Source organism: Schistocerca serialis, chromosome 3 (assembly GCF_023864345.2).
Source record: "Schistocerca serialis cubense isolate TAMUIC-IGC-003099 chromosome 3, iqSchSeri2.2, whole genome shotgun sequence".
Lineage (NCBI taxonomy): Eukaryota > Metazoa > Arthropoda > Insecta > Orthoptera > Acrididae > Schistocerca > Schistocerca serialis.
Window position 1 is genome coordinate 611,575,120 of NC_064640.1, and position 16,838 is coordinate 611,591,957.

At 39.7% G+C, this 16,838-nt stretch overlaps 1 protein-coding gene across 1 annotated transcript in view; it reads left to right on the plus strand.

The window, feature by feature from the left end:
* The window catches only part of LOC126471040 (voltage-dependent calcium channel type A subunit alpha-1), a 380,574-nt gene that overhangs the window by 264,483 nt on the left and 99,253 nt on the right, over positions 1-16,838 (plus strand). The window contains exons 16-18 of the mRNA XM_050099107.1: positions 4,272-4,378; positions 11,934-12,053; positions 14,764-14,953. Coding sequence (XP_049955064.1) covers positions 4,272-4,378; positions 11,934-12,053; positions 14,764-14,953 — 417 coding nt within the window. The remainder of the gene's footprint in view (positions 1-4,271; positions 4,379-11,933; positions 12,054-14,763; positions 14,954-16,838) is intronic.

Genomic DNA, 16,838 nt, shown 5'->3' on the forward strand with positions numbered 1-16,838 from the left:
CCTAATGCATGTTACCACTTATATCCTAAATCACAACTACTTTTCCTATGAGGGGAAGATATATTAACAAATCTGCTTTACAGTCATGGCACCTTATATGTCAGCCCGTGTGGGTGACCTGGAGGAAATCTTCCTAGCCATGCACGATCCTAAACCCCTGGTGTTGTGCAGGTTAACTGTTGATCTCCTATCTACTGTGTCCTATCTCCTTCACTTGGTCATCACTAGCTCAGTGTGCCAAATTTCTTGATATTGACTTCCGCCTCTCTGATGGCTCCATAGGGACCTCCATCCATTTAAAGCCTCCAACTGTCAACAATACTTCCACTTTGATAGATAAATAAAAATCCGAATAAGTTTCTCTCATGTACCTTAAACAGCACATCTGCAGTAATAAGCAATCCCTTTCCCATTATGCTGAAGCCCTTCACAGACAAGCACCAACTTTCAAACCGTGTTCATAAACATCTTCCATGTATATCTACACATGCTCCAAATTCTCCAACCACTCCCCATGTACCAGCTACAGAAGATCTGTTCCATTATTACCAAATATGATCCTAGACTGGAAAAACTAAACCACATCCTCCAATAGGGCTTCATTTACCTTCCATTGTGCCCTGAAATAAAGAACACCCATCCCACCTTTCCCATATTCCACTGCCCTCTCAATCTATGAAATATCAAGGTCCATTCTGACCCTACACTTAATTGCAACTCCTTGTCACATAGGTCATAGCCCTGTGGAAGACCCAAGTTCAAGAATGGACCTATGCACCCTTGCAGCACAATTACTCCTGCCCTGTCATAGGCATATCCTGCCATACCAGAAGCGGGACCATATCAGAAACAAGCCATTTTTGATATAAATGTGTTGGTAAATTTTGAGACATGTCATGACTCAAGACTAGATCTAAATTATATAGATTTTTGAGATTTAGCAGAATCATAGGAAATCACTTCTAGATGAGTACACGAAATCTGTAATGAATAAAAACTCAGTACTTCAGATCAGATTCAAGGCTGTGGGAGGCAAATGCTCTGTCTTATGGGTACTTATGATGACTGATGTTTGGATAATGCATGTTTTGCACTTTTCCTTTGTACTACCAGCTTACACACTGTTAGTTGCTTATTTATAAAAGTGTTTGGGTTCATGGAATACATTCAAAGAATCAGTGAAGAATTATGAAGTTGAAGTTCAATGCAGCTGAACATACAAAACTTGCACTGAGCAGCAAGCCACTGTTGGTGGTTGAGATAAGAACTCAAGCTTGAAATAAAGAAATGAGTGAGTAGAATTAAGAAGTTGAAGTTTATAACTATTTTAGAGCTTAAGACTTAAACTAGAGGTCTTGGGTTTTTATCAAAAATGAGAAATATATGTCCAAGTCAAATTTCTATAACTACTGTCTGCAGTAATGGAGTAGAGCAGGTGTCTAAAGCTGAGGCAAGTATATGGTTGAGGCCATTGAGAAACTTTGTGCATATATGCCCTGGGCTATCTATAGCCTGAAAATGAAAGATAAACTGAAACAAGCTGAAAACAGTAATATGAGATTGTGCAAATTTGTGATGCTTTGTAGTAAGAGAAGAACTAAAATATTTTCTATCTTTCACAATGTGTGACAATAACTTTTAGGAAAATCATTTTAAATTTTATTTTATGAGACAGACATACATATATGACTAACTGGACTGCATTATGTGCTCCTTAATATCGCACAAAAGCTGTATAGTCTACAATAATAATTGCCTTACTTTTCTTTTTTTATTCAGAGATGTATGAAAAAAAAATTGTGTCCTTAAGCATTTGAAGTGATTATATCAAACACTTATTTTTTAAAAAAATCTTTATTTTCAAAGAATGCTCAGAAGCACTTTGAGTGCCACAGTAATTCTTTAAGACAGAACATCATTGTTATGAATACAAGACAGATTATTGATTTTCCTTGTCTCCTATGATTTCTGTTTCCATTTTCCTGGCTTTCCTTTCTCAGGCCTATGTAAGGAGACCACTCATTGAAAAGCAGAAGTATTGAGTTGTCTATAGGCACACACGAAGGAAAGAAAGCTTGCTAGCTTTAGGAGTTACACTTTGATGAACTAGAATACACACACACACACACACACACACAGAGGGAGATGGCTGGTTTGCAGACTAAGAATGCGGAAGAGAAGGGTGGCAGATATTTGGGCTGGCATGATTGTAAAGGAAGGTGGGAAGGGGCACATGCTGAGGGTGACTTGGGACAGGAATTGGGAGGGGGTGACAGCATAGAGGAAACTGTTAGGTTTAGGTGGAGGGTGCAGGGACAGTGGGGTACCTGAGATTGTGGCCAGGATTGTTATGAGAATGGAGGATGTACTGTGAGGATAACTCCCATCTATATAGTTTAGAGAAGTTGGTTGTGGAGGGAAGGATCCAGATGGCATGCCTTTCAAACTGAACTGCGTGTTGTGCCACCAGATGGTCAGTTTTGTTCTTGAAAATGGCTTGGCAGTGGCCATTCATCCTTGTGGACAGCTGGTTGGTAATCATACCAACATAAAAGGCTGTGTAGTGTTTGCAGCAGAGTTGATATATGGCATTGCTGCTTTCATAGGTAGCCCAACCTCTGATGGAGTAGGATGAGCCTGTGACAGTGCTGGAGTAGGAGGTGTTAGGTGGGTGGATTGGGCAGGTGTTGCACCTTGATCTGCCAAAGCAAGTGGGAGTGGGGTAGGGATGGCCTAGGATATTGTGTAGGTTGGATGTGCAATGGAACACCACTTTAGGAGGGGTGGGAGAGAGTCTTGGGTAGGATGTCCCTCATTTCAGGACACAATGAAAGGTAATCTGAGCTGGCAAAGGATAAGGTTCAGTTGTTCTAGTCCAGGGTGATACTGGGTGAAGAGGGTGGCACTTCTTAGTGGCTGATTCTTGGGAGTAGTGGAAGGATTAGGGGTGTTTGAAGATGTGGCATGGAAAATCTGTTTGTGGGCTAGGTTTAAGGGGTATTGCCTATCTGTGAAAGCCTTTTTGAGAGGCCTTCAGTCTACTGGACAAGTGAGTTCATGTAACTGCAGATATGTCATCCATGGGTGGCTAGGCTGTATAGGAGGGATGTTTTGTTGTGGAAGGGATGGCGACTGTTGAAATGCAGGTACTGTTGCTGCTTAGTGGGTTTCATGTTGACAGGTATGAATGGAGCCATTAGAGGGGTCAGTAAGTCTGCAGCTCATGGTCTTGCAGTAGCGTTCTCGCTTCCTGCGCACAGGGTCCTGGGTTCAATTCCTGGCGGGGTCAGGGATTTTCTCTGCCTCGTGATGACTGGGTGTTGTGTGCCTTTCATCATCATTTCATCATCATTGACTCGCAAGTTGCCAAAGTGGCGTCAGCTAAAAAGGACTTGCAATTTTGGCAGCTGAACACCCCGCATGGGGTCTCCCGGCCGACAATGTCGTACGATAATTTAAAAAAAAAAAAAAAAAAAAAAAAAAAAAAAAAAAAAAGAAGAAAAAAAAAAATAGGGGTCAGTTTAATGTCAACAGGTGTGGATGAAGCCATTAGAGAGGTGGAGGTCAATGTCCAGAAAGGTGGTACATTGAATAGAGAAGAAGCAAGTGAAGCAGATGGGAGGAGAAGTATTGAGGTTGTGAAGGAATGTGGATAAGGTGCCTTGGCCATGAGTCCAGGTCATGAAGATATCATCAATGAACCTGAGCCACTCTAGGTGTTGAGATTTTTTTGGTGGTTAGGAAGGTTTCCTCTAGATGGCCCATAAACAAGTCCATGGCAGAGTCATGGACACTCCCATGGCACACTCCTATGCTAACCTGTTTGTAGGCCAACAAAGCAAGCAAGTCGTATTTCTTTTGTGTGCCTATCGACAACTCACCACTTGTGATTTTTGGTGAATGGTCTCCTTTAATCATAAAGTATTTACATTCTACAAGAGCTTTCCTACAACATTCTGGTCTGTATAAGTTTCGTATGTTACTTATTTTACTCTGAGTACAGTTCTTTGTTTATCTTTTCGCATAACATTTAAGTATCACATAACTCATGAATCAGCTTCAGCTCTGTAGCTATTATTTATGGGTATCAAAGATGTCCATTACTATTATTAGAGCTTATGCATGAAAGGCATTTTGATATCAATTTAAAAAAAAGTGTTGTAAAAGAGCCTTTAAGCAGTTTTGGGATGTGAGTGTTAACGTAGATATTGTTTTTTGTTTAGGATATTTTGATGGATGTGATTCAAATTTTGAAATGTTTTCTCTTCCAGAAACAGCAAGAAGAACTGCACAAGGAGATGGAAGCTCTGCAGTTAATGGGCGGGTGTAGTTCACCTCCAAAAGTTGAAATATGCCCGCCCTCACCAACGCACAATTTGTAAGTTCTTAATGCATCAAAGTACGTTGGCTGTTAGTTACACTGTCTTAAATAAAGTGAGTTGCACATGACCCAGATCATAGCAAGACAGTCTCTTTCTGTAGTTGAGTAGTTTCTGTCAGCTTTTGTAAATGTCCTAGAAGTACAGGCTATAACCTTCTCTTTTCCATCAGAAATTTGCACCAGAATAGCATCGATCCCATACCCACTGGCATCTGTGTGTAGTTCTGTAAGTGCTTTCTCATCATACAGACCAAGTACAGGATCAGTTGTCAGAGCTTTTTGCAGCACATCAAAAGAATCTTGTTGAGCTCCATCCCAGATAAATTTAGTATCAGCTTTTAACAACTCTTGGAGTGGCCTGGCTTTGACACCAAAGTCTTTGATAAAATGATGGTAATAATAACATAACCCAAGGAAGCTTCTCACATCTCTAATACTTTTAGGAATAGGAAATTCTGTTATAGATCTCACCTTTTCTGGGTCTGGCCACACACCTTCATTTGACACAAGGTGTCCAAATATTTTGATTTCTTTTGCTCCAAAGAGACACTTTCTTGGATTAAATTTCAGTCCACCTGTTGGAGACACTTAAAAGTGGCCCTCAGTCTTTTTATATGTTCATCAAATGCCTCTGAGAACACTTTAATGTCATCTAAATAACAAAGACATATCATCCACTTCAGGTGCCTTAGAAGATAATGTATCATCCATTCAAAAATTGCTGGTGCATTACACAAACCAAATGGCATTACCTTAAACTCATACAGGACCTCAGGGTTGATGTATGCAGTTTTCTCACAATCAGCCTCATCTACTTCGATTTGACAGTATCCTGTGTACATGTTCATGGTTGAGGAAAACTTAGCCCCCTTCAGACAATCTAGTGTATCATCAATTCGTGGAAGAGGGTAAATGTACTCTTTAGTTGTATTATTAAGCTTCGTGTAATCAACACAAAGGCGCCAGCTGCCGTCCTTCTTCCTGTCGAGGACCACTGGTGATAATCATGGGCTCTGCGAAGGCTGAATGATGTCATTCTTCATCATTTTCTCTACCTCATTGTGAATTATTCGACATTCCTTGCTGACACACGGTATGCTCTCTGGCTTATTGGTTGATGGTCTCCGCTGCTAATCTGGTGTTTCACTGTTGATTTGTCTAATTTGCTCTTCACCTTTGGATTGAAGCATGCAGAGAACTCTTGAAGAATGGTAAGTAGCTTCTTCTGTTGTTCCTTAGTGAGATCTGGTGATAGTCGAGCTAGAGGATCTTGTCTCGTAGTGGTAGCGCTAATTTCACCCAGAGACTCACCATAGGAGGTTTCTATGATGCTCAGATGTTCTTCAATTAACGACTCAGCATTTGCTATGCACATGCATCTTGGAAGGATCTGTGGTTCTCGGCGACAGTTAACTACCCACAATTCACCCAATCTGTTCTTAAATGAGATGACAGAGGCTGGGATGACCAAGTTATTCTTCAGTTGTATGCTTCTCTTGCATTCCACTACAAGATCCATGGGTTGCATGGCAGATGCACATCTTCCTGTCAACAGTATCTCCTCTTGTCTAGTGTAATCTTCGAGCGACCACAATCTATAATTGCCTGAGAAGCTTTCAAAAAGTCCCATCTAAGAATGACGTCATGACTACACTCTTGTAAGACAATAAATTCTAAGGGCTGTGTATGGCCACTTATACCCACATGAATGATACATATTCTTGTAGGTTTTAAATATTTCCCATTAGCCACCTTCAGCAGAGATATTTTGCTGTCAACGAATACGGTTTTCTGCAACTGGTGATGGTACTTCTCTGAAATGACTGAATATGATGCTCCAGAGTCCACGAGAGCTTGGGCTGGTCAGCTGTCCACGAGGATATTGACGTAGTTCCCTATCATTTTTGTAGTGACCGAAGGCGGAGGATTTTTCTCTTCGGCGGCCTCACCTCCAAGGAAGGTCACACCCTTTAGCTTTCCAGGTTGTGGCAGCTAGGTGATCAGCTGGAGCTTCTAAACAGTGAGGGAGACCTTGATCGGCATGTTGGGTAGCGTCCTCTCCAGCGGCTAGCTTGCGGTGATGGTGACCTACGTCATCCTGCACTCACATCTTCTTGTTCATCTTTGTCATCCTGGAGTTGGCATCGGCTAAGTTCGGTCTGCTGTCTTCCAGCACGGGCGTCATCAAATATCCTCCACCTTTCTCAACAATAGCACACCCCATGTCCCGGTCATTCACAGTGGAAACACACTGGTTGGTTATCCAGGCTCCTCCAGACGTCAGTCTTCCTCGGTCTCCAAACAGGTTCCTCATACGGCATTGTAGGAACATAACTCCACCTGGGTCTCAACTTTTTCACCATTTTAAGGCGAAATTAAGGATGAGAGATTGGGTTCAATGTCTTTTCCACTTCCTCCCTTATTACCTCTTGAAGTGTCTCAGTTTTTTGCCGCTGTGTAATCCAAGTGCCTTCTGAACTTCCTCTCTTACTATGTGACAAAGAACACTTGTGAATCAGTTGCTTCGTCCATCACAGACATCGATACAACATTTGGAAGCCGCTCAAACTTCTTGCATGTAATTCTTTTTTTGACGCATTGTCTCGATATGCTGGCACCATTTTATGAAGTCGTCTGCTGTCGAAACATCCTTCAGGAGTAGGGCTTGATACATGTCCTCAGCAACACCCTTCATGAGATGTGCAACTTTATCTTCCTCCTTCATTCTAGGATCCACTATTTTACAGAGCTCCAAGATGTCTTGAATGTAGGATGCTGTAGTTTCTCCTGGATGCTGTGCCCTGCACTTTCATTTATCTTCAGCCTTGTACTTCTGTCATTGGGTGTCTCCAAAATACTTGCTTAGTTCCACCTGGAATACTTCCCAGCTTGTGAACTTCTCTTCATTGTTCTCATACCATTGCTTGGCAGTGCCCTCCAAGTAGAAAAATACATTAGCCAAACACACGGTGTCATTCCATTCGTTAAATTTGGCTGTACGCTCATATACCTTCAGCCACTTGTGTGGATCTTGGCCATCATCACCAGAGAACCCGGTAGGATGTTTCATGTGGTGGCACACAGTTGCTGTCATCGTAATGTCCTCTTCTTCCTCTGTCTCCGATAGATTGCGATCTGTTGAATATGGCTTGAACTTGGGTTTCTCGCCACGTAAATGGTGGCTCTGTCATGGCCTGATGGGAGCCAATGTGTCGTCAATAATTTGTGCTATCACAAGTTCCAATACCCAGCACCTGCACCAGAATAATGTCATGTATGTAATTAGATGAATGATGAACAATAAGTTCACTTAACGAAGGTTTATTCAGCGCTTGCACATACAAGAGTGCGGAGTGAACTGCCTCCTGCCAGAACAAAATACAGTATATATACAGCTACAGGACGTTCCAGTACAATGATTCTTGACATTTGTGGATACTGCTAGAATGTACTCAAACTGAATATACAAATTAAAATTGTACAGTCCAGGTGAGTTTTGAACTCACGACCCTCCATGCAACAGTTTAGTATCATAACCAGTACACCACAGTGCCACTCAGTTTCTTCTGTGACAATATTATGATATGAATCATCTACTAATAACCTACACTGAAGCACCAAAGAAACTGGTATAGGCATGCATATTCAAATACAGAGATACATAAACAAGCAGAATACGGTGCTGTGGTTGGCAGTGCATAAGACAATAAGTGTCTGCACAGTTGTTAGATTGATTACTCTTGCTACAGTGGATGTGGTGTTATAATTGGTGCATGAGAGATGGGACACACCATCTCCAAGGTAGCGAAGAAGTGGGGATTTTCCCACAAGGCTATTTCATGAGTGTACCATTAATATCAGGAATCCAGTAAAGCATCAATTCTCTGACGTTGCTATGGCCAGAAAAAGATCCTGCAAGAACAGGACCAATTACAACTGAAGAGAATCATTCAACATGACAGAAGTGCAAGCCTTTCACAAATTGCTACAGATTTCAATGCTGGGCCATCAACAAGTGTCATTGTGCGAATCATTCAATGAAACATCATTGATACGGGCTTTTGGAGCCGAAGGCCCACTTGTGTACCCTTGATGACTGCACGACACAAAGCTTTACACCTTGCCTGGACCCACCAACACCAACATTGGACTGTTGACTGGAAACATGTTGCCTGATCAGACAGGTCTCATTTCAAATTGTATTGAGCGGATGGATGTGTATGGGTATGGAGACAAACTCATGAATCCGTGGACCCTGCATGTCAGCAGATGACTGTTCAAGCTGGTGGAAGCTCTGTAATTGTGTGGGGCATGTACAGTTGGAGTGATGTGGGACCCCTGACACATATAGATATGACTCTGACAGGTGACACGTACGTAAGAATTCTGTCTGATCACTTGCATCCATTCATGTTCATTGTGCATTTTGATGGACTTGGGCAATTCCAGGAGGACAATGTGACACCCCAAACATCCATAATTGCTACAGAGTGGTTCCAGGAACACTCTTCTGTGTTTAAACACTTCCACTGGCCACCAGACTCCCCAGACATGAACATTATTGAGCAGATCTGGGATGCATTGCAATGTGCTGATCAGAAGAGATCTCCACCTGCTCATATTCTTATGGATATGTGGACAGCCCTACAGGATTCATGGTGTCATTTCCCTCCAGCACTACTTCAGACATTAGTCGAGTCCATGCCACATCGTGTTGCACCATTTCTGCGTGGTCGGAGGGGCCCTACACAATATTAGGCAGGTGTACCAGTTTCTTTGGCTTGTCAGTGTATATGTAATTTGATATCAACAAAAATTGTCATGTTTCCATACGTGACACAGATATCACACGTCTGCCCTACTCAGTGGCGAAGTGTATCTGATTTTAATAAACTGAACATTCTCTAGCTGAAATATTCTGAAAAAAGTGAAACAATTCAAACCATTATAAATGTATTTTTGTTATGTGTCTTTCTAGTCCAGTCAATCAAGCAAAATTAGAGGGAAAATTTGTGTGGCTGCAAATCTTTATATAGTTACATGGGATAATGCAATGAATAACATATTCAAAAGGCTGATGGGTGGGGTCTGAGCATGGGATTGATGGTGGTGGTGGGGAGGGGGGGTTGGGGTGTTCAGAGGTAACTTCTTTTTAAGATTTTCTCGAGTAACTTGAAAACTGCAGCTTCTAGTGAAAATTTTTCCCATTACAAATTTAAACTACCTTTTTTGTTTCCTTGTTTCAGCAGTTGGAAAAATCACAGATTATTAAAAATAGTATTTTGATGGTTTAAAATTAATGTATATTGTTAAATAATGTGGATGAAGAGCATTCATTGGATGTTTGTATTGCATTTAAGTGCTGTAGAACCAGAAATTAAGGATGTTTTGTGTTCTGGGATGTAATGAGGTGGAAAGGTGGGGGGAGTAGCTTAGAAGCACAAAGGAATGGAGGTCGCTGTATTGTGGTCATGCTCTTCCTCTCCTTGATAGGTCTGCAAATTGAAGAATGAGCAGGCAGTTCTCCATTCTTGTTATTGCACTGTGGCACAAAAAGTAACTACATGATATTTCACAAATATCTGCAATCTGCATCTCGTCTCTTGAATTACTGGTGACAGCAGTGTGCAGACATGCCCAGTGGTGTTTATTTTCACGAAGTATGTTAACACTGTATGGATTACTGATATCAATTACTAATAATACTATCCCAGGAAATGCCTCAGAACACTATCTGTGTAAATCTGTGCACACTGACGTACAATGGTAGTGGGGAAATTGATTCTTAATCACCCTGTACAGCACCTGTAATGTTCTTATGGGAAAGGCAACTACTCTCACCATGAGTGCAGCTTTTTAATTTAGATACAGAGCATACCTGCCCAGCATTTCCTGTCCAGGTTTCTCGTGTGAGTAGACAAAATAATGTCACTGAGCTTGTTTTCGTATAGTGAAGTTATTTTTGGTTTATTAAATAAATATTTATTTGTAGTTGTTTAAAAGAGCTGTTATGTAATAAAGCTCAACAGCTGGAGCTCTCAGCTGTCTACCATACTTAGAAACCTGTCCCAAGTTTTTCGTGCTATCAATATGTATTTGAAAATGTCGATTTCATTGTCTCCCCTATCAGTGGCTGGAATATTTTTTGCACCTGGAAAATATCAAATGCATCACCCCCAGCCTCAATCTTCCAACATGTGAAGAGACCCAGAGGCTTAAATTGGCTCTCTATGGAACAGAAGTAGGCCACTCAGGTGTCACGGAACTTCACATATTCCAACACATGTCAACCAATGCATTACAGCAGATTACTGATCTATATTGTAACATGACCAGGCCTATTCCAGCAGATATACTGACACAAACCTTGCAATATATACTGTGTATGTGCCGGCAATTTCTGAGTGGAAGAGATTGTTTGTAAACTTCAAATTGACTACTGCTTTTGGTGGAGGAAGTCACTTTTCTGAGAAGTAATCTACAACTGCTGTACAGAATGACTAAGAACCAATTTCCCTGCTAACATAGTAGGACAGTGTTCAGACATTTACATCTGTCCATACGGTTTTGTTGCATTTGTATTATTAATAACTCATATCTGTATTCAATATAGTGTTAACACTCTTGCCACAAAATGAACACCTCACCGCCAGGAGTTCTGTGCACTGTGTTGCCAGCGATTCATAAGGGGAACTGTGGAAGGGTCAGTGTAACTCAATGGAATACCCTGTAGTTGCTTTTTGTGATGTAATGTGATAGAGAGAATGGGGAATTGGCTGCTCATTCTTCTTTTTGTACACCAATGAAGGAGAGAAGTGCACAGCCACAACAATGTGGCAACAATTCTTTCCTCATGCTTCTAACCTCCACTGCTGCCTTTCCACCTTGTTACATCCCCAGAACAAAATTTATCCCTTAATATGATTCTACTGCACTTAGGTGTGGTGCACACATTTAATATTTGTTTGTATCCCACTTCGTTTCACAGTAAACATCAATTTTATACAATTAAACCACTATTTTTAATTATCTATCATCCCCCCCCCCCCCCCCCCCAAAAATGTGGAAGCTGTTAGTCCTAAAGAAAAAAATGCCTAGAATTTTTTTATTTTTTTTTTTGTAGGAAACTTAATGCAGTTTACTTTTAAAGCAGGAAAACATTTTTGCTAGAAGCCGCAGTTTTCAAGATATTCAAGAGAACCTGTAAAAGTTATCTTTACATGCCCCACTCCCAGACACTCACTCACACCCCACCAGGCAAAATTTTTAACACATTGTTCATGATATTCCCCTTACCACTGTACAAAAATTTTTACTGCATGAATTTTTTCCCCCAGATGACATTTATTGGACTTCATTGGCTGGACTACTACTTTTCTTTTCTAATTTTTTAAAGGAATTGATTGTTTAATTTTTAGGGAATAAGTTGATGTTATCTGTGTGATGTTACATGTAATTGCATATTCACAGTGTAGCCTCTCTAGCTGTATGCTTAACTTCCTCATTATGAAATGTCTCTACTTTGTTATATACTACATGCTTTTGTTTACAGTAAAGGGAAGAGCAATAACAATAAGAAAGAAGAAGATAAGAAGGAGGAGGATGAAGATATGACTGGTCCAAAGCCAATGCTGCCATATTCGTCAATGTTTATTTTTTCCCCAACCAATCCGTAAGCATACAGCAGAAATTCCAGAAATTCTAACAAAGACAGTTTAAAATGATATTTAACATTGGATTTTCATTTTAAGTCTACAGTGAATCTGTACAAATATTCTCACATGTATCTACATAAAAAAAACAAAATTTACACAAACTCTTGAGAATACTGTGTTGTAATTACACACAAATCTGGTTCTGCACTTACAAATAGATGATACATATGTTATTACATAATTGAGCATTTGGATGTAGATCTTTGGAATGCTTGTAACACTTGGTATTTGAAGATTTTATTAACATATGGAACTAATTAGTTTAATTATGGAAGATTGTGAGGGAAATACAAACAATGAAAAGGTGAATATGCTACCATCCATTTATATAGAATATATAATAATAAGAGGCGCCATGATGTTCTTAGAGCATGCTTGAATCAGCAGTGCTGAATGTTGCCAATAACATCACTGTGTTGCTCATTGGACTGCAGACGGTTGTTTTCAGTCATGTTATACATGGAAATCAATGCCCCAATGGAGTGGATGGTACCACTGACACCCTTATACCACCTCGTGAGGGCTTTCTGTATCAATTCTGAGTAGCAGTGGGTCTCAAATGTTTTCTGTTGCCACTCATAAAGAAATGATTTCACTGCTGGGTTTCACATTTCTGACATACATCGCAGAGGCATCAAAAGATGAGGTGAAATGTTGGTAATATGGGGTGTGATGGACTTCCCTACAAGTGACACATCCATGATGCCATTGGGCACAATTGTGGTGAAATTTGGTGTCAATGTGACATCATTAACCCACCTAAGATCTCAATGAACTTCTGAGCTTTGGCTTTGTTTCGCACCTGTCGACACCTAGCTGTTTGAAGTGTCACCAAGCCTGAGGTGATGTCATAGGGTGCCACACTTTTGGACCATTACAGAGGAAGATTGTGGACACATTTGAGTCAAATTTCAAACTTATGCATTGCAATTGGAGACAATTATGGTGTTTGAAAGAAGTGATGCTTTTTGTGCTTTATGCATGATACAACAATCAAAATCTAATTAGGCATTATTAGAACCATAGCATAATTGAACTTATGATTAAAAGTTATGATTTCACAAAAAGTTTGATACAACATACTCCTTTACAAAGTAGAGGAAAATATTTGACATAATTTTGTCCCTGGTTACTGAACATTTTGTGTTGAAAATAAGCAAATCGCATTCTGCACACAGTTACACTAGAATAACTTTTGAGTATGTGTTAGTTACCAAGTTATTTTTATACCATCATTTATACTTGAAGTTCATTTAACATTTAACAATATTCACCTGTTATTTCTGGGGTAAACAATGAAGAGGAAATGATTTCAGGAATTAATGGCATGCTGATCTTTCTTGAATTGTTTACAAGAGTAAGTTTACATAAAATAATGAAATGAAAGCCAAAAGCATGCCTTTTGGCCATAAAGTAATTATGAACTCATTTCCAAGACAAAACATGTGTTCTGTTCACACCCCGTGGATCAAGATGATCAACAGTCCTGGCATCATGGAACTTTAGTTATTGTAGCACCTGTTATGTGGCCTGTTTCTGAAAGAATTATCTCAGACATTCTGTATTTCTGCATGGTTTTAACATCAACTTAACTAACATGCTATGGTGCACCTGCTGCACATATCATTCTGTTTTGGTGAATCATTGTTGAGTAGGAAACTGTAACTGTTCAGAAGAGTAATGCCTTTTATTTCAGTGTCATTTCTTTGTTTCATTAGTGTGCCAAAATTGTAATTTATTTCTTCCCTGAAGTAGAATTGTATGGATTCATTGAGTGCACATTTTTCTTTTGAACAAAATTTATTTCAAAGTACTGTGTTTCTTTTGATGCAAACCCTGTAGCTCATTCTAATTCCTTGCATACTGCCTGGCTACAAGTATAAAATTGTGAATGACTTTCACATTTCGTTTCTCTTTTAATATGATTGTTCATAATGGATATAAACATGTAATTCATGAAAATCACTACTCTACGGTATGTGAAATATTAAGAAACTATACTAAGAACTTTACAAAACCACTGGGAGTCTTTATTAGAAGTTTGTCACATTTGCTGTCATTTATGTTTTAATTCCCGATGAATTTATACAGCCACAATAAAAAAGGATTTCAACTCTGTTTCATTCATTGTCTTGATGTTGCCAGATATAGGAGAAATAATGAGTGTATAGTCTGTTAGCTAAATTCCCTTTCTCTCTCATCTCTCTCTCTCTTTTATACTGGGTTGCATGTAGGGCACATAATAGCATTATTAGTGCAAATAGGAGTATGAGTCACATTCATTATATAATCTGCATTTCTTGGCCTGATCAACTGATAAAATATGTATTATTAGTTTAAAAAGTTGAAAATAGTTTGCAGATATAATGTAAATAAATAATAAGTCAACAGTTTAACAAAGTTATAATGTTATTACTTATTCAGTTAAAAGAGACATGTAAGTAAAATATTATAAATATAATAAAAGGTTTCATTCATTTATTGTACATGGAGAACAATCATATAAATTTATTGTTTTTGATTATAATATTAAAAAGGAAAACACGTCCCTATGTTCTGCAAAATTTTTCAGAACATTGAGAAGTGTTTTCTGTTTTAATATTATTATCATATTCTCCCAAGCACCAGCAGAAAATTCAGTTAATCTTATATTTGATTTTGTTTCAGAGTTCGGCGCGGAGCTCACTGGGTGGTCAACATGAAGTATTTTGACTTCTTCATAATGGTAGTCATCAGCTTAAGTAGCATAGCTCTCGCTGCCGAAGATCCTGTAGATGAAAAATCAAACCGAAATCATATTTTGGATTATTTTGATTATGCTTTCACTGGAGTGTTCACAATTGAAATGATTTTGAAGGTACTTATATTAAATATCACACTTCACATATTTTCGCATGCAGTCATTTGGTATAATTTTATTTAGATGCCTCAACATGTACTTTATTGTTGAAAGAAATTCTCTGAGCTTTTTGTAGATAAAGTATGTTTCATCTTTTGATCTTCACATGAGTTATTTCCTTTATTGGAAAAATCATTGTCATTATAATTGTTCACTGTGAACACTTCTTTTGGAGGTTAAGTTCATTGGGCCTCCACTTGGTTTAAATGATTTTTCTTAGCTGTTTCCATTTAATGGATGGGGAAAAACATTGAAGGCAATACTTGATATCTGTGGTTCATAGAGCTTGCTATGAGCATATTGTGTGGAATCAGAACTAGCTTTGAACACAAAATAATGGAAGTCAGTAGTCATAAATATGAATTAATCATTGGTATGTTGAACATTTCAAGATTTGTATTGAGGTTTCTGACTCATTAAAACTGTATTTTGGAGTGAGATTTAGTTGTAGCTTTCCCTAAGTTCTACTGTGATAACTGGATACTCCTATAATACCTTATGTCAGCCTGTGAAACACCTTAGAAGACATAACTAGTAGAAAACTGTTTGCTGCAGTCCAGGATTTTTGTATGCTCTGTGATTTTCATCTGCCAGGAGGAACATTCATTTCTGTGGTTTGAGAGATTTCATTTGAGATTGTCGTATCTGAAATGGCAAACTGAGAAGTCTCACTATCACACCATAACAATTTGCTCTTGATATTTTTGTGTAGCCAGTTTCAGGTACATGAAGTTTCATTGGAATAGAAATTTTGTGATAATTGTAGTAACTGAACATGATTAATTAGCATAAAAGTGGCACAATATTGCTTATGCACAAAAGTAAGCACGATTAAATTATTTGTGTATAATCTGTAATATAAGCTTTCCAGTAGAATTTTAGATACACTGATATATAAATATTTTCCCTGATAGGAGTAAATCTTGTGAGACTAGTGAATCAAGGCATGTTTGTTAGTTGTGAGCCATTTATGGTATAAGAATTGCTATGGCACACCAGCCTCAGGGGGTGTAATGCACCAGGATGACTGAGAGATATGGTTTGGGAGAGAGGGGTGAGTCATGTTGGGGCATGCAGAGATACACAGGCAGGTTTGGCACTGACTTTATTCTGTCAAAGAATACACAGTACCTCTGCTGATCCAGGCAGTGGCAGTGTGGCATGTGTACATGTGTTAGTGCAAACGCCAGCACTGCTACTCTGGTAACCAGCTGCTCCATCCTTGCAGACATAACAGCATCTGTCCTCATCTGATGATGTGGCCGGCAGCATGTGTTGGCTCAACCAGAGGTTCGTTGCCTGCCCACACAGCGCGGCTGGCTTTTCCCTCAAGTGCTGCTCGTGATTACCATGTAGATCACTGAAGGGAGACAGCCAGCAACTGTTGTAGTAGTCGAGTCTCACCAGCTCCAGACGCCCATCCACGATAGCTCAGTCAGTGATTGAGGACAGCCTTGGACCCAGGAGGCTAGGAGAGGGCACCCTTGCAGACGCCCACTTGCAGTCCATCAGGTGACAACATCCAGAGAGCAGAGGCTGGCCACCCCCTGCTCCTCGCACCCATGCATCACCAAGTTTTGGATCTGCCTCGCCATGGCTATGGCACGACTGTACAGTGGAGCTTGGTGGTTGACTCAAAGGGCCAGCTGGCTGCTGAAATTTGTCACAAGATGGTCGTCATGGTTGGCCTGCAACTTAAACAGTTAATCATTCTCTCTGGTTCCAGACACAGACACGATGGCGACATGATTGCCTGCCTTGAGCCTTTGGGCTTCCTTATTTATACTCCTTTTCCTACGCTTCTGACCTAATCCCTCTGTAGGGGATGTGTGGTGTGTTCCTT